The sequence below is a fragment of the Saccostrea echinata genome, unplaced genomic scaffold, assembly GCF_033153115.1.
Source record: "Saccostrea echinata isolate AGI-Se365-2 ecotype Australia unplaced genomic scaffold, CSIRO_AGI_Sech_v1 ptg000015l, whole genome shotgun sequence".
Lineage (NCBI taxonomy): Eukaryota > Metazoa > Mollusca > Bivalvia > Ostreida > Ostreidae > Saccostrea > Saccostrea echinata.
In genome coordinates this window covers 12,670,150-12,697,609 of record NW_026889764.1, presented here as the reverse complement: position 1 = coordinate 12,697,609, position 27,460 = coordinate 12,670,150, and the positions used below count along the sequence as shown (strand labels likewise).

Sequence of the window (27,460 nt, the reverse complement as noted above, 5' to 3'; positions counted from 1 at the left end):
AAATCATATTGACCGTCAGAACCAATAATACAAGTTACTGCTAAAATTTAATCTCACAAATTGATAAAGAAACATTTTTATAGACTACAAACCTGTGGCCCTTTGACAGCTCCAAATGCCTTGGCATCCAACTGCCCGAACTTGGGAACTCTGACTCCATACTCAATGAATGTCAGCAACTGGTCAAAGATGTCAGGATACATGGACTGCATGGACTCTGGACCTGTCTGGACAGCCTGAAATAAAGATAATTTGTAATATACATGTAATTACAAGATGTCAGGGTACATGGACATTTTGGAATCGGGCCAGTCTGGACAATCTAATAAAAGTTACAGCTTTTTAATTTAGATTTTACATTTAACACTATTGCAGATACAAGAGGGTTGATTGTTTTTTCATAAAACAATCTCAAATAACACTCACTATAAAATCTGGCTCTTAATTGTTCTAACTTGCATGGAAAATCAATATTGAAAACTAAAAATATGTCCATAGGACATGAACGCCCCACTGAGTGTATATTAGTAATGCAATATGAAAAATTCTGATAGTGTATGAAGTTTGATGAGAATATCTTGAATAGTTTTCTTTAAAAATTGAAATCTAAAAAATTGGACATAGATGATAAATTCTCACCAAATTATGTAAAACTGCATAAGATGACATAAAAATATCTTAGACAGTTTCTTGAAAACTAAGCAAAATGCAAATTTAAGAAAAGTGAGGTCAAAATCACAGGAAAGGTCAAGGTCAACAGTTTTTGATGCACTTGAATAGCTCTCACTAATACGTTTCAGCATATGAAGTTTGATAAAAATATCTTGAATGATATTTAAAGCAGAGGTAAACACTAATTTAAGAAAAGTGAGGTCAAAGTTAAAAGAAACCTCAAGGTCAACAAATGCTGATGCAGTTGAAAAGCTTACATTAGTATGTATTAGCATGTGAAGTTTGATAAAATTAAAATGAATGGTTTCTTTAAAATTGAGCTAAATTCTAATTTATGAAAAGTGACGCCAAGGTCAAAGGAAATGTCAAGTTCAAACATAGGTAATCAAAGACTACGAAGCTCACCTCGACGAATGTTATCTTTAAGTAAGGCAAATTTCACAGCATATTCTTTTTTTTAGTTAGTGTACATCCCAAGATCAATATCCAAAAAAGTTTGGTTTGAGTACGACTTATAGTTACTTAGAAATAGACCTGTTCAAAAAACATTTATCCTGTTTACTAATCAAGAAAATTTTGGTCAGTTCCAACATCCGAAGTAAGTCTGGAAGTTTTCATCCTTAGATGCACCATCTATGCAAGTTTAATCATAACAGGCCATAATGTTATATAGCTACTCCAAAAAAATTATTCTGGTCACTCATCTGGAAAATGTAGGTCTGATTCAGAATCCAAAGCAAGTCTTGAAGTGACCATCCCTAGCTACATCATCCATGCTAATTTGGTTAAAATATGGCTAAAATTCACTCATGTGGAAAATCTAGGTCGGATCCAGCATCCCAAGCAGTTTGGTTAGCGTACATCCCAAGATGCATCATCCATGCACGTTTGGTCCAGATAGGGCTTATACTTACTTGGCAATGGTCCATCTTGAATGGTTTCTTAAGTGAGCTAAACACTAATTTAAGAAAGGTGAGGTCAAGGTCAAAGGAAATGTCAAAGTCAAAAAATTGAGCTAACTTTAGTATGTTCCAGCATATGAAGTTTGATAACACTATCTTGAATGGTTTCTTTAAAACTGAGCTTAACACAAATTTAAGAAAAGTGCGGTCAAGCTCAAAGGAAAGGTTAAGGTCAAAAATGTTGATGCAGTTGAATAGCTCCATCAATATGTATCAGCATATGAAGTTGATAAAATATCTTATATAGTTTCTTTGAAACTGAGCTAAAGGCAAAGCAAGATGGAAGAACAGACAGAAGGACAGAAGACAGACAGGACAAACTCTATATGCCCCAGCCCCAGGGCATAAAAATTAACCCATGATATGACCGTATTGTCCTTACCCCCTCCTAAACTCTAAAGTTAGTCATGATTTTAAACTGCCTTTGCTGAATGAGAGATTTCCTTTTCTAATAGCTGATATCTTTAACATATAAATGTACTAAATTATCAGGAAACTTACCGGTGTGTCAGTGGAATAAAGAAATGCGATTCTATATATGTATCAAATTTTTAATTGACATTTTCAGACAACAGTTTTTTTTTCATTACCAGTGACCTATACATAAACTCTCAATGTATCCATTTTCAGATAAGTTTGTGATTATCAACATTTTTAATATCTGCCAGAAGTCAATATCATGCAGTCAAAGATTTCACTGCTTTTGAAGAAAAGATCCTTTCAAACTTGCAGTGACTGAAATATCTTTTCAGATTTCTGCTTATTACCTTAATAAGAGACTCCATGGCAGCTAGGGTAGCTTCCTGTAATGGTGTAGTGGTGACATCTGGGAAGGAGGGAATAATGAATGGGGAGGCATCTCCATGGACAGGTACACAGAGGGCTGTCTTCAGAACCCGGGACAACTTCTGCAGATCTGCCGCCACAAACCGTGACTTGATATGTTCAAACAAAGGTGGGAACGTTTGCACCAGGGCAGTAAGAAATGCCTGTGATGGGACATACACCCCACGGTCTGTTGGTTTACCCCCAGAAGGAGGGGGCTTGGTGGCACTAGTACCAATGTTCAACCAAACCTTCCAAGCTGCTGTCCACAAGGCTAGGTCAAGGTCACTATCCTCACTTGTTGTCCTTGGTAACACCTTACTGGTATCTTCTGACCTTGATATGATTACTTCAGAAGGAGGCTTCATCAAGGGCAATAGGTCATCTGACTTGTCTTTAGGGTCAGTGCTCATCTGTAGAATTTCCTGGAATGATTTGAGGGCTGCGAGTGACACTTCTGCATTGTTACACATAGCATTCGTCTCAATGTACTCCAGAAGAAGAGACCAAGCCCGTGGAAAATCACCTGAGAAAACAGAAAAATATTATAAATTACTATATGAAATGACTAATTTTTGTGGGGTTTAATTTTCGTTGTTTTGTTGGGAAGAAGAGACCCATGAATTCATGTCCCCCACGAGATTGAAATTTTGAATTACGGTTGAACTATGGTATCTCGAACATGGATATCTCGAATACTATAAATATGTCGAAGTGATTTTGAAGTCCCAACTGCTTATTCCTTAAGTATTTTACCCTGGATATCTCAAATCCTCGGTTATCTCGAAGTATTTTCTTTGTTCCTTCGAGTTTGAGATAACGAGGTTTGACTGTATATATCAAGTCAGCACTTCTTCAACACATAAGAACCAATATATTTTCCTCAAATGACTAAAATCTGACCATAAGAAAATATGTGATTTTCACAGAATAACCAGAACAATTCAACGTTTTTGAACATCAAGCAGTACAAATGTTTTCTATTAAGAAAATTTGTGAGCTCATTAATGATGTTTTGAAAATTATAGCATGGATAATAAACATGTTCTGTTAAATGTGCTTTTGGTGATCAAGGAACAGTAACTCTTGTGATGTTCAATGAAATATTGTGTTCAAAGGGCAATAACTCTTTCAAATTATCTCTTGAGATACTTTACCAATTGTTTGTAGGATTTTTCGTTTGGAATTGAATGTCCTAGCAACTCCAGCTAATGATAGGACACAAGTCTCCGCCCACTGTTTCTCCGCAGTGTCTCTTGAGTGGTGGATCAGAATGTTTCCAGTGGCGGCTTCATCTTTTACATTAGAGGCAGTGCTGGACAACTTCTGTACATTCTCCAGTAGTGGAAATAACACCTATTAATCAAATCAGAATAAAGGAAACATACATACCAGTGTAGAAGGGATAATTAATGTTACACTGAGTGTTTATCAGCTATTTTTTTTGATAGTGATAAAACTACCAGTACACAAAGCTACATCAAATACAGGGTATAAGAATTTGATATTTATTTGAAATTGGGTAAAAGGAAATTGCACAGTTTGTTCAAATAAAGGGTCATGTCTTTTTATGAGGGGAGATAATGAAGAGATAATGATGGTAAAGACAAAAGTATGTAAAAATCTTTAAATATATCTTCTATTTATGAACTATGGGTCCAAATTAGTCAAGTGAATGGGAAAGCCTCCCCATGTAGATTCAAACTTGTTCACAATAAATTGTTAAAATCATGGGGTCTTTATTTAAGCCATAATAAAACTAGAAATATGTCCATAGGACATGAATGCCCCGCCTAGGATATATAAGTAATGCAACATGAAAATTTGTATAAGTGTATGAAATTTGATGAGAGTATCTTGAATAGTTTTTTTAAAATTGAAATCTATAAAATTGGATACAGATGATAAATTCTCACGAATTTATGTATAAAGTGCATAAGCTGACATAAATGATTTCTTTAACACTAAGCAAAATGCAAATTTATGAAAAGTGAGGTCAAGGTCACAGGAAAGTTCAAGGTCTAACATTTTTGATGCAGTTGAATAGTTCTCACAAATACATATCAGCATATTAAGTTTGATAAAAATATTTTGAATGTTTTTTTTTTAAACAGAGCTTAACATTAACTTTTGAAGTTAAGATCAAAGGAAAGGTCAAGGTCAAAAAATGTTGATGCAGTTGAAAAGCTTACATCAGTATGTATTAACATATGAAGTTCGATAAAAATATTATGAATGGTTTCTTTAAAACTGAGTTAAACTAGAAATATGTCCATAGGACATGAATGCCCCGCCAAGGGTATATTAGTAATGCAACATTTTAACACAAATTGAGAAAAGTGAGGTCAAGTCAAAGGAAAGGTCAAGGTCAAAAAATATTGCTGCAGTTGAATAGCTTACATCAGTATGTATCAGCATATGACGTTTGATTCAGAAACTAATTTAAGAAAAGTGAGGTCAAGATCAAAGGAAAGGTCAAGATCATAACAAGAGGCCCATGGGCCACATCGCTCACCTGAGCACAGTGGATAGGCAAAAGCACAAATCAGTTCAGTATTGAAAAGATTCCGGGGGGGGGGGGGGGGCTTGAATTTTAAACTACCTGATGATGCTTCCATGTCAAAATATTTTAAAAAAATTTTCTGATATATTCCTTTGTAAAAATTTGATCCCCCCTTGTGGCTCCTCCCTATCCCAGGGGTCATCATTTGAACAAACTGGAATCTACACTACCTGAGGATGCTTCCATATCAATATGACTAAACATAGCTTTTCTGTTCTTGAGAAGAAATATTTTTTCTATATGTTCTTATGTTACATTCGATCCTCCATTGTGGCCCCGTCCTACTCTCGGGGGTCATCATTTGAACAAACTTGAATCTACACTACCTGAAGATGCTTCCATATCAATATGACTAAACATAGCTTTTCTGTTCTTGAGAAGAAATATTTTTTCTATGTGTTCTTATGTAAAATTTTCTATCCCCCTATTGGGCCCCACCCAACCCTCGGGGGTCATCATTTGAACAAAATTGAATTTACACTACCTGATGATGCTTCCATATCAAAATGACTAATCATGGCTTTGCAGTTCTTCATCAGAAGAAATCTTCCTATATATTTCTATTTCTATTTCAGACTTTGATCCTCCATTGTGGCCCCACCCAACCCCAGGGGGGCAAACATTTGAACAAACTTGAATCTACACTACCTGAGTATACTTCCACATAAATATGATCAATCAGGGCTTTGCTGTTCTTGAGAAGAAGATTTTTAAAGATTTTTCCTATATATCTCTATGTAAAACTTTTATCCTCCTTTGGGGCCCCACCCTACCCCCAGGGGTCATGATTTGGACATACTTAAATCTATACTACCTTAGGATGCTTCCATATCAATATGATCAATTAGGGCTTTGCTGTTATTAAGAAGAAGATTTTTAAAGATTTTTCCTATATATTTCTATGTAAAACTTTGATCCTCCATTGTGGCCCCGTCCTACCCCCGGGGGTCATGATTTGAACAAACTTGAATCTACACTACCTGAGGATGCTTCCATATAAATATGACCAATCATGGCTTTGCTGTTCTTGAGAAGAAGATTTTTAAAGGTTTTTCCCATATATTTCTATGTAAAACTTTGATCCTCCTTTGGGGCCCCACCCTACCCCCAGGGGTCATGATTTGAACAAACTTGAATTTACACTACCTGAGGATGATTCCATTTAAATATGACTCATCATGGCTTTGCTGTTCTTGAGAAGAAGATTTTTAAAGGTTTTTCCCATATATTTCTATGTAAAACTTTGATCCTCCATTGTGGCCCCGCCCTACCCCCGGGGGTCATGATTTGAACAAACTTGAATCTACACTACCTGAGGATGCTTCCATATAAATATGACTCATCATGGCTTTGCTGTTCTTGAGGAGAAGATCTTTAAAGGTTTTTCCCATATATTTCTATGTAAAACGTTGATCCTCCATTGTGGCCCCGCCCTACCCCCGGGGGTCATGATTTGAACAAACTTGAATCTACACTACCTGAGGATGCTTCCATATAAATATGACTCATCATGGCTTTGCTGTTCTTGAGAAGAAGATTTTTAAAGGTTTTTCCCATATATTTCTATGTAAAACTTTGATCCTCCTTTGGGGCCCTGCCCTACCCCCAGGGGTCATGATTTGAACAAACTTGAATCTACACTACCTGAGGATGCTTCCATATAAATATGACTCATCATGGCTTTGCTGTTCTTGAGGAGAAGATTTTTAAAGATTTTTCCCATATATTTCTATGTAAAACTTTGATCCTCCATTGTGGCCCCGCCCTACCCCCGGGGGTCATGATTTGAACAAATTTGAATCTACACTACCTGAGGATGCTTCCATATAAATATGACTCATCATGGCTTTGCTGTTCTTGAGAAGAAGATTTTTAAAGGTTTTTCCCCATATATTTCTATGTAAAACTTTGATCCTCCATTGTGGCCCCGCCCTACCCCCGGGGGTCATGATTTGAACAAACTTGAATCTACACTACCTGAGGATGCTTCCACATGAGTTTCATCTTCCCTGGCTTTGTGGTTCTTGAGAAGAAGATTTTTAAAAGATGCTATTAATTTTTCACTAATTCTTTATTATCTCCCCTTGAAAGAGGGCGTGGCCCTTCATTTGAACAAACTTGAATCCCCTTCACCCAAGGATACTTTGTGGCAAGTTTGGTTGAAATTGGCCCAGTGGTTCTTGAGAAGAAGTCGAAAATGTGAAAAGTTTACAGACAGACGGACGGACAGACGGACAGACGGACAGACGGACTACAGACAAAATGTGATCAGAAAAGCTCACTTGAGCCTTCGGCTCAGGTGAGCTAAAAAGTTGAAAGTTGAAAAAGTTACATCAGTATGTTTTAGCATATGAAGTTTGATGAAAATATTATGAATGGTTTCTTTAAAACTGAGCTAAACACTAATTTAAGAAAAGTGAGGTCAAGGTCAAAGGAAAGGTCAAGGTCAAAAAATATTGATGCAGTTGAATAGCTCTCATCAGTATGTATCAGCATATGAAGTTTGACACTAATTTAAGAAAAGTGGGGTCAAGGTCAAAGGAAAGGTCAAGGTCAAAAAATGTTGATGCAGTTGAAAAGGTTACATCAGTATGTATTAGCATATGAAGTTTGATGAAAATATTATGAATGGTTTCTTTAAAACTGAGCTAAACACTAATTTAAGAAAAGTGAGGTCAAAGTCAAAGGAAAGGTCAAGGTCAAAAAATATTGATGCAGTTGAATAGCTCTCATCAGTATGTATCAGCATACGAAGTTTGACACTAATTTAAGAAAAGTGAGGTCAAGGTCAAAGGAAAGGTCAAGGTCAAAAAATGTTGATGCAGTTGAAAAGGTTACATCAGTATGTATTAGCATATGAAGTTTGATGAAAATATTATGAATGGTTTCTTTAAAACTGAGCTAAAAACTTATTTAAGAAAAGTGAGGTCAAGGTCAAAGGAAAGGTCAAGGTAAAAAATATTGATGCAGTTGAATAGCTCTCATCAGTATGTATCAGCATATGAAGTTTGTTAAAAATATCTTGAATGGTGTCATTAAAACAGAGCTAAACATTAATTTAAGAAAAGTGAGGTCAAGGTCAAAATAAAGGTCAAGGTCAAAAAAATGTTGATGCAATTGAATAGCTTACATCAGTATGTATCAACATATGAAGTTTGATTACACTATCTTGAATGGTATCTTTAAAACTGAGCTAAACACTAATTTAAGAAAAGTGAGGTCAGGGTCAAAGGAAACGTCAAGGTCAAAAAATGTTGATGCAGTTGCATAGCCCTCATCAATATCTATCAGCATATGAAGTTTGATAAAAATATCTTGGATAGTTTCTTTGAAACTGAGCTTTGAACAGAGCTAAACGCAAAGTGTGACGGAAGGACAGACAGAAGGACGGAAGACGGACATGACAAACACTATATGCCCCGGCCATATTCATGGCGGGGCATAAAAATCCGAGATTCTCACAAACTAATTCCCTGGTTTTCTGTGAAAGTCTAATTAAATTTCATTCATTGATATAGGAGGAGTTGCAGATAAGAGATCGTACCCCCCCCCCCCCCTCCCCCCCATATTTTAGAAAGAATGGCAGTGTTTATGTTTTGCTCTGGGAAAGCTCAAATATCTGTCTGATTGAAAAATAAAATACTAGTAGGAGCTGCACAGTGGCACTGTGTAATAAGGATTCTTTGAAAGTCTGATTAAATCTTATTCAGTGGTACAGGAGGAGTTACGGATAAGAGATGATATCCCCCATGTTATAGAAAGAATGGCAGTGTCCATATTTTGCTATGGGTAACCCTATATATTTGTCCAATCAAAAAATAAAATAGGAGGTGCACAACTGCACTATGTAATAAAGATTCTGTGAAACTCCGATTAAATATTATTCAGTGGTATAGGAGGATTTGCATATAAGTGATGGGTACCCCAAAGTGTGTGGAAGGAGGGACACCCCCTTCACTATATACCCCTTACTTTTCAAGCAGGGCATACAAATATCAAATAAAATCCACCCATCCACCAGTTTTTAAAATAATTTGGATGAGAATCTAGTAATTTTTTTTATTATGGCCTTATCTACATATTTTTGTCAGTAAATGTAACTCAAGTATTGTGGCTATGGGCCTCTTGTTAGCAAACCTCGAACCATGACCAAAGGGCCTCTTTTTTTCAATCTTCATTATCGTGATGACACCTCTGTACTGACCTGCCGTAATACTTTCTTCCACGTATTGGTTTGGAGGAGTCCCCCATGGGCACTGATGGTAGAGAACAGAGTCTGTCCCGCTGACTTCCTGACTGCTGGCCTCTGGTCTACACACAACTCCCCTTGTTTCATATACAGGCTCATCCACAGAGCATCAAATGGGGGGATGTCGTCCTTACCCTTCTCAGACTGTGCTGCATTCAACTCACTCTCAATTCGTTGTCGATTTTGGTAGAAAAAGTCTGAGATGTTCCACTGTATACAAAGAAAAATCTCTTTGACAAACAATATACTAAAATGCCATTACAAAATTTGTGAACTGAATTTCTCTTTCAAAACTATAAACAAAAAGCTTATTCTTCGTTTCTTTTTTGTGTAAAAATAAGCTTTAAATTCATCCAGGTACTAATTTTTATTCAGTTTTTAGCTTTTTATCATTCTTTACGCTCCTTAAGGCCAAGATCTAGTAAATGAAAGGTGCCTACACACTTTTCAAATTTGAGGGGCGAGTCCTTTTAATGATCCTTTACAAACATAGCTTGGTAAAATAAGGTGTATCGGGACATAATTTTTAGGTAAACTCCACGAAAAAACAATTTGAAATCATTCAAAAGTAACCCTGATACCTATATTCAATTAAATATCATTTAAAAGTAGAGGTCAAGAAGATACGAAAAACCATTTTCTGAGAGACTGTGGGCAATATTGATACATTTCTTTTACCTGAGATGGAAAAAACTCCGAAATTCATACCTGAGTTTCTTCATTTTTCATTGAAAATGACAATTTAAAACATGTTTTTTCGTTGAGTTTACCTAAAAATTATGTCCAGATACACCTTATCTTACCAAGCTATATTTGAAAAGGATCACTAAAAGAACTCGCTTTTCAAATTTGAAAAATCTATAGGCACCTTTCATTACTAGATCTTGACCTTAACAAGTACCAATATATCCACACAAACAGGACATATCTCCTAATTTAGCGAGTTAAATATCAGACATAATATCAGCCTATGTAAACTCATTGAAGTCAATATAAGTATACCAGTAGTCCAATGGCAGTGAGGCTGATGTTGAGCTCGCGGTTCTGGAGTCCGAATTTGGCTGCCACCTCCACACAGTTCTTTAAATAGACGCAAGGAATGATGGGAAGAAAGTCTGTGACGACCAGTTGGAGGCTCTGGAAGGCCGTCTGAATCAACTTCTCTCTGTAAACAGAGTTTGAATCTTAGGAGTTCAGAAATCATCAAAAATATGTTAGATTCACAATATTAGATTCTCAACCAAACAATCAGATTTAGTGAAAATTCTACAATTTTTCTTATGAGGAACACAATCAAAATAGGGGGAAGGGGGTTCTGAATTAGTGTATATTTGCACAACATCTTTTTTTAAGAATTCAATTTATCTTTTGGTGTCAGTGTTTTATTTTCCAGCACACTTCAACAATTAATCCATGCACTGCAATCTTAAAGCTGGGTATACATAATGATCGGTTACTTTACTGGGAGCTGATATGAAGCTCTGTATAACAACAGCTATAAATCTTACCCCTGATCACTGTCCAGTGCTGCAATGACCCCCAGGATGAGGGGCCAGCCATGGACCAGTTTATCCCCATTGTTGTGTAGTATCTGTAGGACACACTCTAACTGTCTCTGTCTAATGTCTGGCTGAGGTATGGAGGATAATTCTTGCAGAGGGCCCAGAATCATTGACTGTAACTTCTACAAGTAGAAAAAAAATATGAAAAATTAAGGTTCAAGTGATACTCTTATCTATTTCATTTGATAAGTATTTTGAGTTAATTTGACATCCAAGGAAAAAGACCACAATGATCTCGTGTACAAAACCTGCTTTTCAGGATAACTCACAGAACGAAGACAAGAGTAAAGTGCTGCAGGACTTGGAGACATATTCAAAGAATCTCACAGTACAACAGCAAATCTGAATTTTTGGTGAGGGGGAGGGGGTTATAGAAATGGAATGGAGAGAAATAAATTTTTGACATGAAAAGGGTAGGTGAAGGGGATTAACAGAGACACAATACCAGCATGTTAAGGGAACGGAGGGAAAAGATTGATGTATTAAATTATGTTAGGGATAAATACTATATGTGCACTTATAAACTGACGTATTCAAAATTTAGAGAAATCACGGGTATGAAGTGATTCACTGGTGTAATTATGAATCGGTGCTACTAATGTACCACTAAAATAAATAAAATTTTGAAATAGTATATTAACTTTTTGAAAATTAGTTTACATAAAGAATTTAAGCAATCAGGTATAATTATCACTGTCAAATTATTTGACCACCTGGCCGTATTAAGCCTCACAGGTTAAGTAAAAGTCCACCATCATTTACAGATCAACAATATTACCACATTTTCATTTCTGATAACCTTTTTAAAACCAATCACGACTCATCATCACCCACCAAAATGCCTCTCAAGTAAGTTGTCAAAGGAAGTGTATATACAGTTCATAGGTATCATGTGGAGTGGGACATGACTTAGAATCCTATCTGTTTTCTACTATTGGTGAAATTCAGGAGATAATCAAGCCATGTAGAGTGTGTACACAAGCAGTGTTTCGAGTTTTGCAGTAAATTCCAGTTTCTTAAATTCATATAGCTATTAAAAACTTCAAACCATTTTTAATTTTAGTGAAATCATAAAATTCTTGCTTCAGAATTTTAACCTTAAAAAAAATATATGATTTTTAAAAATTTTTTGGTGGTTATAATTAAACTTAAAGTGACACCATGACGGAAAAATTGGGAAATTGACAAAACTAGAATTTTTGCATGACACGTATATATGCAAATTTTGTTCAGTTTTTGAAAATATCAGGTTTCAGAAAATTACAGGTTTCAGAACCTAAAAAAATCTACTTTTATGGAGAAAAATAAAAGTAAAAAAAATCTTTACGTTAAAAAAAAAAACTTTTGCAGTTCTTTTCTTGCTTTACAGTGCAGTTGAGTTTTCAAAACTTTGCTATATTCATATTTCACATAAATCTTTTGTTTTGTGATACAATTATCTTAAAAGAAACACATGATTTTGACTCATTATGTAACTTTAAGAAAAATCCAGTTTTTATTTAAATTTATTACAAAAGGTGGCCAAATGCTGCATTTTTAGTATTATTACACCTCATTATAATTATTCTATACAACGTGTTATCTGACTGGTTCTTGATTATCACGTGACAGGGCCATAAAACTTCATATTTCCCTGTCGTCGTCATGCTTTTCATCATATTCAACCTCTTCGGAGACCTACCGTAATACATTTTCCTGCAATAGTTATTGTTCGTTGAACGAAAACAACTGAGAGAAGTATACGTCACAATAGCCTGGTTTACGTCACAAAATTGCTGATGGACTTCTGTGTTTCAGTAAAACTATGTTTAAATTGAAAGTGAATTTAAGAGCGATGGCGAATTTGAAAGTTCATGTTTATTTTTAAAGTTTTTACTTGTTTCGGTATAATAAACAATTTATTGTATGAATGTTTGGGAAACATGATTTATTCAGCCAAGAAATATCATATTCCCCTCGGGCGAAGTCCTCGGGGAATATGATTTTTCTTGGCTGAATAAATCTTCATATTTTCCTCACTTGCATGAACTGATCATGCAACAATTGTATAACATTACATGTACAAACAGTTTATTCAGATTGAGCCACATAATTGAATTAAAAAAAAAAATTAAAATATTATATAAAATCACACACATGTATATGCGCCACACTTAAATTGGGCTCGATTCTGAATGCCTTCAAAAATGGCTGATCAGATAGGCACAAGAGTACAAATTGACAAAGATCATTTATTAATTGTAATCAAGAACTGGCGCATTGTTGCCTGTGTCAAAGCCGCAAAATATGAAGCCTGCTTATTAAAGTACACATACAGTAAATGAAACAGGTTCAATAGGTAATTATTGATTTTATTGTTCAACATTGAATCTCAGAATTTTCTACAAGGAAAAGCAAATTTTTGTAATTTGTATCAACTTTATACTCTAAAAATTAGCACAATTTTAGCAATTCAATCAATGTAAACAAATAAATAAAACCTACTGGTATGTTTGAAGAAAAAAACATCAATGCAGATTAATTGTGTCTGTCTGTGAAAATGCATGATCTTTCATGACTAATACATGGTATATGGCTCAAATTCAAAGTTTTACAGGTACAGAACATATCAATAACATGTATATATATCAGTATCTTGTAAATTTTTAATCAAATCACATGCCAATTTCCCTAAAATGACATAACTGACATCCAATTCTTGAAGGACATTACAAAGCAAAAAGCTACTGCATTGATTAGGAAAAGCCAAGAGGTATGGCATATTTTCTTTCTTTAGAATATATTTATTAAATTAAATTAAAGATATACTTTAAAAACTCCATTTTTAATAATGTTCTTTAACTTTTATTTATATTATGTATTCAAATACTGGGTACATGGAACATGAAAATTTCAGATTTTCTAAGTATGTATCAGATTTTAATATTTGTATATCTTTTAAGCATCTTTTGGAAACTATTTTATTAGTGATACTAGAAGCATATATTGACCTGCAAATGCCCACCCTATCTCATGAGCTGAACAATTTAGAATGTCAGGAAGCTTAATTCACTTAAATTTCATCTTTTCTGGTCCAGTGGTTCATGAGAAGATTTTTTGATGACCCCACACTTATCTTTGCCTTTTCTTGACTATTTCCCTTTGGAAGGGGCTTGGTCTTTTATTTGAATAATTTAGAATCCCCTTTATGCAAGGATGTTAATGTGTCAACTTTCATTAAAATTGGCCCAGATCTTCTTGAGAAGAGGTTGAAAATGTGAATGAAAAGTTTACAGACAGACAGGTGCCAGACAACCGGTGATCAGAAAAGTTACCTTGAGCTTTCAGCTCAGGTGAGCTGAAAAATTACATGTACATTATGCATGCATTTTCTTGTCATTTATTATTTTCATCACCTTCATCACCTGCATACACGGTTTATATCTCTCAGTTGATTGGATACGCAAGAGCATGCTCTATGTATGAACAATTTCTAAAACGAGGTTTATTATTGACAAACAAATTGATGAAACAAGAACATCAGCAATCTCGTTTAAAGTCGTCATTCGTAAGTTCTATGGTCGATACAATGACCTTGTCTGCAAATGCAATTTATCATTATGTCAAATGCTGACTGACATTTTTCATACTTATTGTTAGGCCATTCTTTACACACTGAATTGTCGACGGTTTTTTCCATTATTTCCCGATCATGAAAAGGAGCAGACGGCGGGTGTGACTGGTTGGCAGGGGATGCTCACTCCTCCATGGCACCTGATTCCACCTCTGATGATTTAGAGGTCCGTGTTTGCTCTGCTCCAAAATTTGTATTGTTTAATGGACTTTTAAGCTTGAAGACTTTTTGTTATCTCCATACATTTCATTTGATATTTTTGAGTTCTAAAACTGCAACATTACATGCAAAAAATATTTTTGTCTCTAATCCTAGGTATTTTTCTGATGGCCTAGACAGAGATTGGACATTTACTGTAGATTCTTTTTAATTAATTATAAAAATGTGCAAGCTTAGTACTTAGTTTAGAAATTGATACTAATATATATATATATATATATATATATATATATATATATATATATACACATATAGTATTTACATGTATTTCAGTGATAAAAAAAAAAAGAGTGAGGAATTTTATTTTGTAAGTGGTGCCTCTGCAAAATTATCAGAGCTCTTTATCCTAATCTGCATTTTTTGTCTGTAATTTGAGCTTTTCATTGGTAATTTATCGTTGGTTATACATTGTTTTAATTTTCTATTCGAAGGTACATTTGATACCTAGATGAGATTATTTAATGCTAAGTTAACATCCATTTTGTCAGCATGTATCATGCATAAACAGCATTCTGAATATCTATTTCAGTGTAATTAAGGTTAAAAGTATATTTCTATCACTGTTAAGTCAGTTAAAGGGTTTTTATCACGTCTCAAAATTTTTTGATATGACAAAGTTTACATGCTATTAAAATCATATATTTAAAAATCTTTGCTTGAAAACTAATATTTTTGATGTTTCAGCAATTCAAAGTTTGAATTTCTCAATATGCATATTTTGATCACCGATGTTACGCGCCATTGCTCTGACGTCATAGGTGTGAATCCTGGTCAAGCGAAGTACTTATTGTGTATATAAAAGGGCTCATTTGATGTGTCTATTAAACCTGTTAGAAAATAATTAAGTGATAATTGAATAACTGACAGCTTGTAAGGTATAATTTATGGCTTAATGTTGCACAAAAGTGCACAAGAAAGGTTTTAAAAAGAATTTTTCCCCACATTTCCTGGACTTGGTTGAGAGCCTGAAAGGGGGGCCTAAGTTCTCTGCAAATGCGATGGCATTTACATGGTATATCTCCATTCAGAACAATCGTTTTTGCCCGATCGATCACGATTTTTTTTCTGTCCTATAAAATATATTAAAGAAAGATACTTTTAAAAAAAAATTAGAAATGTCAATTAAACACGCATTTTTAAAAAGTTACACAGAATATAGTACTTAGGAATGTTGTGAACTTCTTAATGGCGTATGGCGCCATTGAAGAAGTGTCATTTCTAGTACATGATATTCACTGCTAGAACAGATAGAAGATATACATTATTTATAATTAATTAAAATAATAATGAAGGAGAATTTAAAATTCTCATATCTATATATGTTTACGAAGTTAAACTTTAGTAATTCGTGCTATTAAATAGTTGAAGTCCCGAGTTGTCAAAGGCTTCATCTTCGGTGACCTCTCTCCAATTGTCGGCATATTTTCTGGTTATTTCTCTTTGCTAGATGTTCATACCTAAAAGATTGACCGTCCATAACCAAAGGAATACAGTCGATGTCAAAATTTCAACCGGCCATACTGTGTATTCTTTTAATTTAGCGTAAAAATCTATTCAATATATTTTTTCTTACGATAAGCTTTACAAGTTCTATTGACCATTGACACCTATGACGTTTCAGTACCATGTGACCCCTATCTAATTAGTGGAGATTTTCACTTCAAGGACCCTATATTATGGACGTTTTATCATCTAATTACGGCCGTTTTCAACATTATTTCATAATTAAACGATAATTATATGTTTCAAGAATATAATAGTGTTTTATTTTTAAGAAATTTAGATACGCGATAAAAACCCTTTAATATGATATAAAAAGAATTAAAATTTGGAGCATAATGACAGAAGCATAATTTTTGGAGGTCAATTCATAACCTATTTAAAAACAGAAATCCAGGATAAATATGGAATTTCTGTAATAGTAAACAGCTCTGAATTATGGGAAAATAAAATTCTTGCATTTATATAGGAATCTACATTTGGTTAAACTCCCAACAAAAATGAATATCAGTAAAATATCTACACTGTGAACAGTTGAAGAATGAAGATGAACTTTTTCTCCCAAAATGAATTTCTTTTCCTTTATAAAGCAGATTGTCAATGAGAGAAAACATATCCTAATCAGATTCTTTGAGTGGGTAATACATGTGCACCCCCTTCCTGCTATATATATATATATATATATATATATATATATATATATATATATATATATATATATATATATATATATATATATGTATATATATTAGGGATGGCAATCGAATACAGAATTGCTAATCGGTTAACCGCAAAACGTTCCGACCGATTAACCGGTTAATCGTATCAAACTACACATTTTCTTGACTTTTTTCAGGAAGTTCTATTCCCATGCACAAGAAGTATTAAAAAGAGATGTTAGAGGTCAAAAACATTCTTCATCTGAAAACTACAAGTACATGCATATCTTCTATACTTATAAATTAATAAATTTTGCAAATAAACTCCGAAACGGGTGCACCAGAGTTCGTACTTACTCCTCTAACAATACACTAGATACAAGCTGATGTCCGTAAACTATATTTAGATTTCACTCGCATAGTAAGTATCGTACATTAAATTAAAAGTCTACTTTCATTTTCTATAAACAGCCATGAAATAGCTAAAACGTGAGTACGGTGGCGTTTCCGGTTGGCGGATCTAAGTTACTGGCAATTTTTAATGAAACTGACAACAAGCAATCGTTTATTTATTACATAAAACGTCATCACTGAATTATTCAATTAAAACTCGATTTAAATGATATAAAAGAAATAAGTTGTAATAACCGATTAAAAAGGGAAATTTGCAAAATATTTTCGTCATTCACCAATCTTTATATTGACGGAAGCTTCTAGAACATCATATAGCATCGAGCCCGATGTTAAGAAAATCAAAGTACTCAGAAGTACAGAGAGCCGGGCTCATTTACAGAGTAGTGAACAAAGACCGTTTTACATGAAACATATATGTACATTGTAATAACAGATAAACAACAACGAGTTCAGACACTGGAAGAATATATAACACACAAAAAAAATATATTGCATATAGTATAAATATAAAATGTTTAAAAAAAAAGTTAATAAAACGCAGTTTGAATTTAACATTTTTTTATTGTTTCGGGTCTTATACCACTTACATAAGTAAATGAACATTGATGCAGAAGGTCAAACGTTTATGTACAGATGAGTCCTCAGTGGGGAGTTTTGCATCCAGGTGTACGTCGGATCACGTGCTCCCCGCATCAGTGTTAGCCTGGTAACACAACCTTTATTTATATTGTTCAAATAGTTACAATTAAAGATGTAAAATTTTGCGCTTTAATCAATGCACAGTTAATTTCTAAATACAATCTTTTATAGCTGCAATAATGTAGCCCTCTCCTTTTTTGAGGGGGGGGGGGGGGGGGAGGGGCAGAGAGAGAGAGAGAGGGGCCAGAAAATATCAGATCAAATAAAAAAAAATCGGAGAGGGCTACATTATTGCAGCTTAGTCTTTTGTATCAAATACTCAGCCTATTCACAGGGCGATAAAAGCTAATTTTTACACAGGTACTTGGTTCTTGGTTTATAAATATGTATGTACCTTGACAGGTAAAAAAGTAAAGTACATTTTTACATATCAGTAAGGTACAAACATATTTATAAACCAAGACCCAAGTACCTGTGAATCCCCCCCCCCCCCCATCAATTTATTAGTAATTCGTTGCTTTTATCCTTGACGGAAATGAAATAAGAGCATCTGAAGAACAATATCCATAACACAGTATAACAGGTTTCACAATAAACGTCAATTAATGAAATTGCTATTTTTTCAAGTTAAAAAAAAATAAAAATAAATAAATAAATAAAACAAAAACAAAAAAGGGGGGTGTTGGGGGGGGGGGGGGGTTGGATAGGTAAATCTACTTCATGCGGGATTTTGAACAAAGTATTTGTTCCTGCTATAAGCCGATAGGCTGTCAATAGAGAACTACAATATATTTTCTGTCGGTAGTGGTATAAATTCAATTCCCCGCGCTTGCGCGGGATTTCATCTAGTATTTTTTATTTCAATAGACAAGAAAAAAATCAGAAAACTATGAAACATGCCTGAGATATCGTGGATAATTTTCCAGAGTGGAAGTCACACAAGTTCATTCTTCATTGTCACCATAATCAAAACTAAGATTAAACTGTATCACTTTATTTACATTGTTTATTTAATAATTTAATTTGATAGTTATCTGCAAAAGATACACACACCAATTCACGGTGCTCAACGGCGATTAGTATCATTAAAGAATTAGAGGACAGTCGGGGTAACGACATGATGTTTTAACAGTAATTAACACATCTCAGACTGACCGATTACCTCATAATTTTAATCTGGAGAGCCATAATTACCTCCCAATCAGCCTAAATAAATATATGAAAACGCAAAATTATCAACGTTTAAGAAAGATTTCTTTTTTAAAAATGGATTTAATAATATTGCCTTCATTTTTACATATAGTAAAATTTTTTTCGACTAACCAATTACAGTTTTTCTAACCGATTGCCATCGTTCCGACCGAGTAATCGGTTAACCGGTTAGAAATTGCCATCCCTAATATATATATATATATATATATATATATATATATATATATATATAGAAAGCACAAGGAAATTCACTTTTATAAGGATACCCACTTCCGCCCCAACCCGGGGTTGAACTCTCGACCTACGGAATCTGTCTCCTAGCAGTACAGGAACAGCGTGCTAGACCGCTCGGCCATCTAGGCAAGTTAAAAAACTTGCTTTCGATGCCGATGGAATTCTCGTGGCGCTGTCCTACACTACACGGTCATTGAGAATGGAAGTGAGATACAGTTATTTGGACATTAGTTTTATTAGAGGATTGTTACTGATACACATTGTAATGAATTAATTTTACACATTACAAATAAAATTAATTCATAACAATGTGTATCGGTAACGTTAGTTTTATTAGAGGATCGTTACCGATACACATTTAAAGATATTTTTTTCCCTGTGTATTCCTATGTAAAACTTTGATCACTTATGGTGGCCTCACCCTACCCACCCTAAATTTGAACAAATTTCAATAGATCTACACTACCTAAGGATGCTTCTAAAACTCTGATCGCTTATGGTGACCTCACCCTACCCACCCTAAATTTGAACAAATTTGAATAGATCAACACTACCTAAGGATGCTTCTATAATAATTAGACTAATCATGACTTTGCTGAAGATTTTTTCAAGATGATTCCTATATATTCTTATGTAAAACTTTGACCCTCTGATGTGTCCCCCCTCCAATCCTCTTGGGTTATTATTTAAACAAACTTGATTCTAACATGCCTAATGTCACTTCTGTATAAATATGACTAATAATGGCTTAGCTGTTCTTGAGAAGAAGATTTTTAAAGATTTTTCCTATATATGCCTAAAGTAAACTTTCACCCACTGTTATGGTCCTGCCCTAACCCCAGGCATCATGACTGGAACAAACTTGAATCTATACTACCTGAGGATACTTCTATACTCATAAATAACAAATCATGGCTTTGCTGTTCTTGAGAAGAAGGCTTTTAAAGAAATTTCCTATATATTACTGTGTAAAACTTGGACCCCCTCTTGTGGCCCGGCCCTACCCCCGGAGGTTATGATAAGAACAAACTTGAATCTAGAGTATTTAATAAAGCTTCATCTTTTCTTGCCCAGTGGTTCTGGAGGAGAAAATTTTTTTTAAAGATGCTACCAAATTTTCACAAATTCTTTTAAGTAATCAAAAATCATCTCCCCTTGAAAGAGGTGTGGCACTTCCTGTGAACAAACGTAAATCCCCTTCACCAAAGGATGCTTTGTGGAAAGTTTGGTTAAAATTGGCCTAGTGGTTCTTGAGAAATTGAAAATGTGAAAATTAAGATGATGGACAACAGATGACAGATGAATGCCGGGCACTCTTTGATTAGAAAAGCTCACATTTATAGATTGATACATAAAACTTGGACAAAAAAAAAAGCAGTCTCCTAACTTTTTTTGTGCAGATTTTGGTTGAATAACACAGAATTGCAGATAGGTGTACATGTATAATTTGTATTTAACTTTGAGAAATTTATAATTTATAATCATAACAGGGTATTAACAGAAACATGGGTATTCCCCTTTCAAAAGAAGCCATTCCGTGTGACCTGTGCCACCATACAGTGGAACATTACTGCAACCTCTGCCATGTCAACCTCTGTCATAGCTGCATCCACAAGCACATGGCTAACAAAGCAAAACAACACGAAGTTGTGGAATATAATTCCAGAAAGGAAAATGCCAGTTTTCTTCCTTTTTGCAAGATTCACGAGACAGACCATTGTGAGACATTCTGTCAAGACTGTGAAATACCAATTTGCATACAATGTGTGATGGGCCATCATAAAAAGCATGATTTTGTTGATTTCAGACAAGTTATTGAAAATCGTAAACAGCAAATCATAGCCGATACCAAAATTCTGGAAAAATTTATTGAAAATGAAAAAAGCAGAATGATGAACCCAGCTGCCACATCTACTTGGGAGTTTGACAGAACAATATCTACAATAAAGGATCAAGAGGACAGAATATGCCGAGCTGTGCACAATGCAGCTAGTCACATGATAGCAGAAGTGACCAGACAGAAGAGAGAGGCGAACTGGATAAACCAATTACGGCAATGCCAGGCTGCAGAAACTATCAGAGAACTTGATGAGATCATTTGGAAGAACATCAGTATCATAAGATCCAACAATGTGGAGGCCATAATGAATTACCAATCCAGAAACTTCCCCCTGGATCCAAAAGAACAACAGCATCTGCATCCAAACTTCATTCCTGGTTCGATAACACAGAGCAAAATTTTAGCTTTGTTTGGTTTCCTTCAGTGCAATACTGTACCTGAGTATCTTGATCTGGCCATTATACAACACGGAGAGAAATAAATCAAACTGGTCAATGATGAAATGCTTAACCCTGTACTTGTTATGAAGTCTGCATAATTTTCTCTTATCCACATGACATATATGTAAAGACTCGTGCTTACAGAAACACACAAATGACAATGCTTTGATCGTAAACTTAACTTGTGCCTTTTGCTCAGCAACAGGTCCAAGGGCCACAATGCTCACCCAAGTCACATTTCTCTTTTGTGGAAAACTGAAGGCCCTTGTTGTAGCCCTAACTGGAAGTCCACAATACGAACAAAGTTATGGTAAAGTAGGTGTGTAAGATAATTCTTTAGTTCATAACAGTTGCACCTGAATGATGACGGTACAGCAATGTACCTGATACTAATGTATGCTAAACATATTTATATAGTATCACTTCACTTAGAGTGGCTCAATTAATTTACATAAATATGTTACTGAATGTCTTCACAAATCAAAATTCTAACTCTTGTATAATGTGAAATTCTTCATTAAATTTAAATACATTAATGTATGTAACCATGATACTGATATTATCTTTTGTTTCCGCGTACTTTACATGAATTGTGGTTTTTACTACACAAGTCTCCTTGTGTATAACGTCTTATTAAAATCATTAGAGTACTGATGTTTATAAACACTTTCATGGAATGTATTTCTATTTCTAGTAACCATGCATATCAACTCTGTTGAAATCACAAAGCTTTATACAGAATTTTGCATTTTAATATAGTCTACTTGTGAATCAGGTCTCATTGAAACTGTACCTGTCAGTCTGTCCATCTGTCAGTCTGTCTGTCACAAAAACTTTAACCTTGGTCATAACTTTTGAATGAGGAGAGAAAGGGCTTTCATATTTCACATGTACAATGCCTGCGACCTTTCCAAATATACTATGTTTTTTGACCCATGACCATGACCTTGAAGTTTGATCTACTTTTCAAAGATTTTAACATTACATTAAATTGTTCCTAACTTTTAAAAGAGAAAAGATGGGCTTTCATATTTGACATGTGTGTTACCCGTGACAAGACCTTTCCAAATATATTAGGATTTTTGACCCCGTAACCTTAACCTTGAAGTTTGACCTACTTTTCAAAGAATATGGGTGAATAAGGCGGGCGAAGTGCCTATCGAGCGACAAACACAAAGTGAAAAATAAAATCTCCATATATGAAAATTTTCTTTGATATTTCATCTAACATTAAAGTATACTTTATGTAAAATCTCTACAATTTACAAAAATCTCACAAAGACTTAAATCATTTGCCTACAAAATAGCATACACACACTAAAGAGAACAAAAAGGATCATTTTCTCATACTTTAACAACATTTTTGATATGAGTGGGTCTTTGCTCCATTTTTTTGAAAGTTAATCCTAAAAGATTGCATAAAAATATACATTTTTTGGTTTACAAAAACATGGAGCAAAGACCCGCTATACCTTAAAAGTACACTGTTATGACAAATCATTCGCATCTTTCTGTAAAATACTTGAAGTCCATTTAGTCAAGGGTCATATCACAAATATGATTTAAATGCCACTGTTCATCAGGAGCTGTGTAGTGTAGTGGTTAGCGTGTTAGTCTCAAAGCATTATGATTTTTATTGTTAGGCGTTCGAATCCCACCAATACCATTTTATATTTTTTAATATAGGAATAATTTTTTCCGAGATATTTTTTCTCAGAAAAGTTTTGTTGATCATAATTGCATAAAATTCAATAATAAGAACTTTACTTTAAATACTTAATTCACATATTGAATATGATTTTTTTAATATCAGAAGCTGTAGGCATTCTGCATGCCTTGTTCACCCATCTTCTTTTTATCTTTGCTTATAACTTTTGATTGAGAACATATAGGGCTTTCATATTTGACATGTGCATCAACAGTGAGAAGGTGTTTCCGACCATGCTATGATTTTTGACTCCTTGACCTTGACCTTTATGTTTGACCTAATTTTCAAAAATTTTAACTTTGGTGATTACTTTTGAATGACATATGATAGGGCATTCATATTTGACAAGTGCATTACCTGTGTCAAAATGTTTCTGAATGTGCTGTGATATTTGACCCCGTGACCTTGACCTTCAAGTTTGACCTAATTTTCGAACATTTCATCAGTGTTGTTAACTTTTGAAGGAGCAAAGATAGGACACTTCAAATTTGACACTTGAATTACCTGTGACAAGCATTTCCAAATGTACTATAATTTTTAACTCCATGACCTTGAAGTTTGACCTAATTTTCAAAAATTTTTAACATTGCTGATAACTTTTGATTGAGAGAAGATATGGCATTTACATTTGACATGTGCATTACCTGTTTCAAAACCTTTCCAACTGTATACTCTGGTTTTTGATATTTTTTTCACATGTGCATTACTTGTGACAAGACCTTTCGGATTGTATTATGAAATTTGACCTCATGACCTTGATACTGAAGTTTGATGTAGTTTTGAGAAGCTATAATCTTTGCCATAACTGTTATTAATTCAATAATTGATGTCTTTTTTAATAATGCACAGACAAGACAGGACACATGAACAAGACAGTTATAATATGCAATAAATAATGGCATCCCATCCACTAAGACACCGAAAGCAGAGGACCACAATTCTATGAATTTACTTGTTTGTTTTTTTTTTATTTAATTACATATTTGAATACAGAGTTACAAATTTAAATATACATACCTTTTTGATAACTGAACATTAATTTTGTTGTTGTTTTTTTTATTTTTATATTGGAATTTCTGTGTCTCTTCATTCAAAGGCAATTAATTTTTTGGATTCATTGACAGAGTGATAACTTAAATTAAGAATTAAAATAAATACAACTTTTTAAATTGATTTAGCCTGGCTTAGCTGATAATCTTTTAAGAAAAAATATGTTTTGATTTCTTAGATTTATTTATTATCATTATTTTTTTTCTGTAAATGCATATTTATTTCAATGATTGTACATTTTATTTACTGTAATATATTGTAAGTACTATCTAAACACATTTATTGCTTTCAAAAATAATACATGAATTTGTACAATTATTTAATACATAACCAACTGGTTAGCAATTAACATGTCATTGACATACAAGAATGCTTGGGTTTAATTATAAACAAGGCTGTGCATACAAAATTATCAAATTAAATGGTGTGCATGCATTAAAAACAAATGGGTTGAAAGGTGTGTGTTTTCCTGATAACCTTTGTTAAAGGTGGATATATCCAAGATTTTTTAACATTATTTTTTTTAATAATTACTGTTGGAAGACCTTAACAGATTTCAAAATATATACCCGTCTGTTGAAATTCAAGCATTTGAAGTTGGAATATCACAGCTATCATCTTATGTGTAAGTACAGACATAACAGAGAGATTGAGACAGAGACCATTTAGTAAAACTTCACATTGATTTTGTATTCTTACAGAGATGCACCTTTTCACGAAGTTTCATGATGATGTGTTTTGAATTAAAATAGATCTGCAAGGTCGTTTTGAGAAATAGGAACTCGATCTTTCCACGGAGACAGACAGACTCCAGAAAACAAAGTGGTCTCTATGTGTCTGACATGTTACACTGACAACAAAAAAAACCATGAATGAAGCCTTTGGCACCACAGCTATTAATTACACTAGATCAGGACAAGAGCTGATATATCTTACCAGATTGAGATACAGTTCCGTGTCGTACTTGTAACTGAGGGCTGCCTTCACCATAGTGGTTACTGCCTCAGCTCCCCAGCACCGCATCCCCTGGTGGGGGTGCTGACATACCTGAAAGATTATATGTCAAAGGTTATAAGAAATGTCAGCTACAAAACATTTTCTTTTATAAGTGTCCATAACTCTTAGAAAATATTATTTGAAATATTCAGTTGACTATAAATTAAGCTTCATGGTTAAAGGAAACTATCATATGTTCCCTTTCAGTGAAAATAAAATCATACAGATTTTGAAAAGTTTGTAATGTTTTTATTTTCACTTTCTGTACATGAGAAAGTTGTTGGAAATGCTCTGCAGATTTGCATGAAAAAATGAACAACAACAAAAATCTATTATAATTTAGAACAGGTGAATTATAAATTGCACTAGAACTAAGACAATCCATTCTGATGAATTATGTCTCATTTGAACACCTGAAATAGAAAATATATCATTTTAATGAAATATTCTTAATAAGTGTTTACTAAATAATTTTGAATAATGGCTGATATATTGTGTTACTGATACAAACTAATAGTAAAACACATAGAAGTCACAGTTACAATCTTAAGCCCAATTACTGTATACAGGGTTATTTTCGCCCTTTCATACTTGCGAACAATTTTGCCCCATTTTAAATTCGCCCAGTCACAATTTTGTTTAACAAATTATACTGTGATTTTTTAATTCGCCCCGTTTTAAGTTTGCCCACTTGTGTGTAGGGCGAAAGGGGCAAAAATAAAAATGGGGGCGAAAATTTCCCTGTATACAGTACCTTTTTTTGACCTGAATATTTCAAGATCACCTTTAAATTTTAGTGAGAGTTACCTGTCCTGGACCATCATGAAGCTGTGATTCACCAGATCATTAAATCATATCAGACAACTATAACAGCTAGCACATATCCAATTCTGCAATGTAAAGCAATTTTTCTCCTCTATTTTTTCCCAGAATATAACAAGAAAAAGTTGCTTTTGTTTTTTCCTAAAATCTACAATTATAATTGATGTCCAATAATATCAACTACTGTAGATTCCTTATATTACACAAGTACTTAATATCACGAAAAACTCTCAGACGTCAAATCACGAGAATATTAAATCGTGAGTAGGTGCTTGATCAGTAGATTTTATATCGATTTCAGTAACATAAAAATAAAATCGAGTAAATTTTATTTCGCGAGTGGAGCTCCTTCCAAAATAACATGATAATTAATTCCTCGCATATATTTAGGAATCTACAGTATAAAAAATGTTTTAATGTACATGTATTGTAAATTGAGAGCTTTCCTTGAAGACCTTTTTTGGTGGCAGACTGGAAAACACAGAGCTGTGGATGATTCCCTGGTGGTGGAAAGGTGGACGTATTGTATGGCAAGCGATTGTAATCATTCATCTTTGATGGTCTTTCTGAAAATTAATTACATATTATAATTATTGTACATGTATATATATAGATAAAGCATGTGATAGCTATGCAAAAAATTGATGAAAAGAATCTCTCATGGTTTGTGATTAGAGATGATTTTTATCCAACTTGCATTTTTTTTATCCTGTTGCCAAAACTTGCATGGACACAGTCAATTCTTTGGATAAAAAATCATATCCAATCTTAAAACAATAGGAGATCCTATATACATGTATATATATATATTTTTTTAGAGTTGAAAATGATAACATTAAATAAAGTATATTATATACAGATCCATATAAAAATGTAAAAAGCATTGGCTAGCAGCACTTAATACTTTTACTAACCTCTAAGGATAACATACTATATACTTCCCATAAAAAATATCTCCAAGGTAACAATTTAAATATATCACAATACACCCTAGCTAGGGCTTCAGGAAGAGGAAAGTTTTTTTTTCCAACATGGAGTACACATTATTTTAATTCTGAGAGAATTGTGGGACAGATTATTTGTACCTTTGAGAGTTATGCTCCTTTGTACATGTATAAAATATTTAGATACCCTTCATTTCACCATAATATTTTAGGCATTAAATAACATCAATTAATTCAAGCTACATTCAAACTTGTAATAGAGACGGCTTATATAGGTAATTTCTGCTGCCCAATCCATTTATGTTCTATTATATACCAGTAATAAAAATATGTTCAA

General features: G+C 33.8%; 1 protein-coding gene and 1 long non-coding RNA gene across 2 annotated transcripts in view; both read right to left on the bottom strand.

Moving 5' to 3' along the window:
* LOC133187543 (protein MON2 homolog) overlaps positions 1-27,460 on the bottom strand; it is a 173,801-nt gene that overhangs the window by 29,237 nt on the left and 117,104 nt on the right. Inside the window, exons 20-26 of the mRNA XM_061322942.1 lie at positions 25,298-25,408; positions 10,780-10,955; positions 10,274-10,436; positions 9,227-9,481; positions 3,617-3,815; positions 2,402-2,985; positions 93-236 (exon numbers count right to left, since the gene is read on the bottom strand). Coding sequence (XP_061178926.1) covers positions 93-236; positions 2,402-2,985; positions 3,617-3,815; positions 9,227-9,481; positions 10,274-10,436; positions 10,780-10,955; positions 25,298-25,408 — 1,632 coding nt within the window. The remainder of the gene's footprint in view (positions 1-92; positions 237-2,401; positions 2,986-3,616; positions 3,816-9,226; positions 9,482-10,273; positions 10,437-10,779; positions 10,956-25,297; positions 25,409-27,460) is intronic.
* On the bottom strand, positions 26,171-27,167 carry LOC133187546 (uncharacterized). The gene is made up of 3 exons (XR_009721212.1): positions 27,094-27,167; positions 26,635-26,745; positions 26,171-26,247 (listed from the first exon to the last, which is right to left on the bottom strand). It is a non-coding gene; the product is annotated as an uncharacterized LOC133187546 (long non-coding RNA).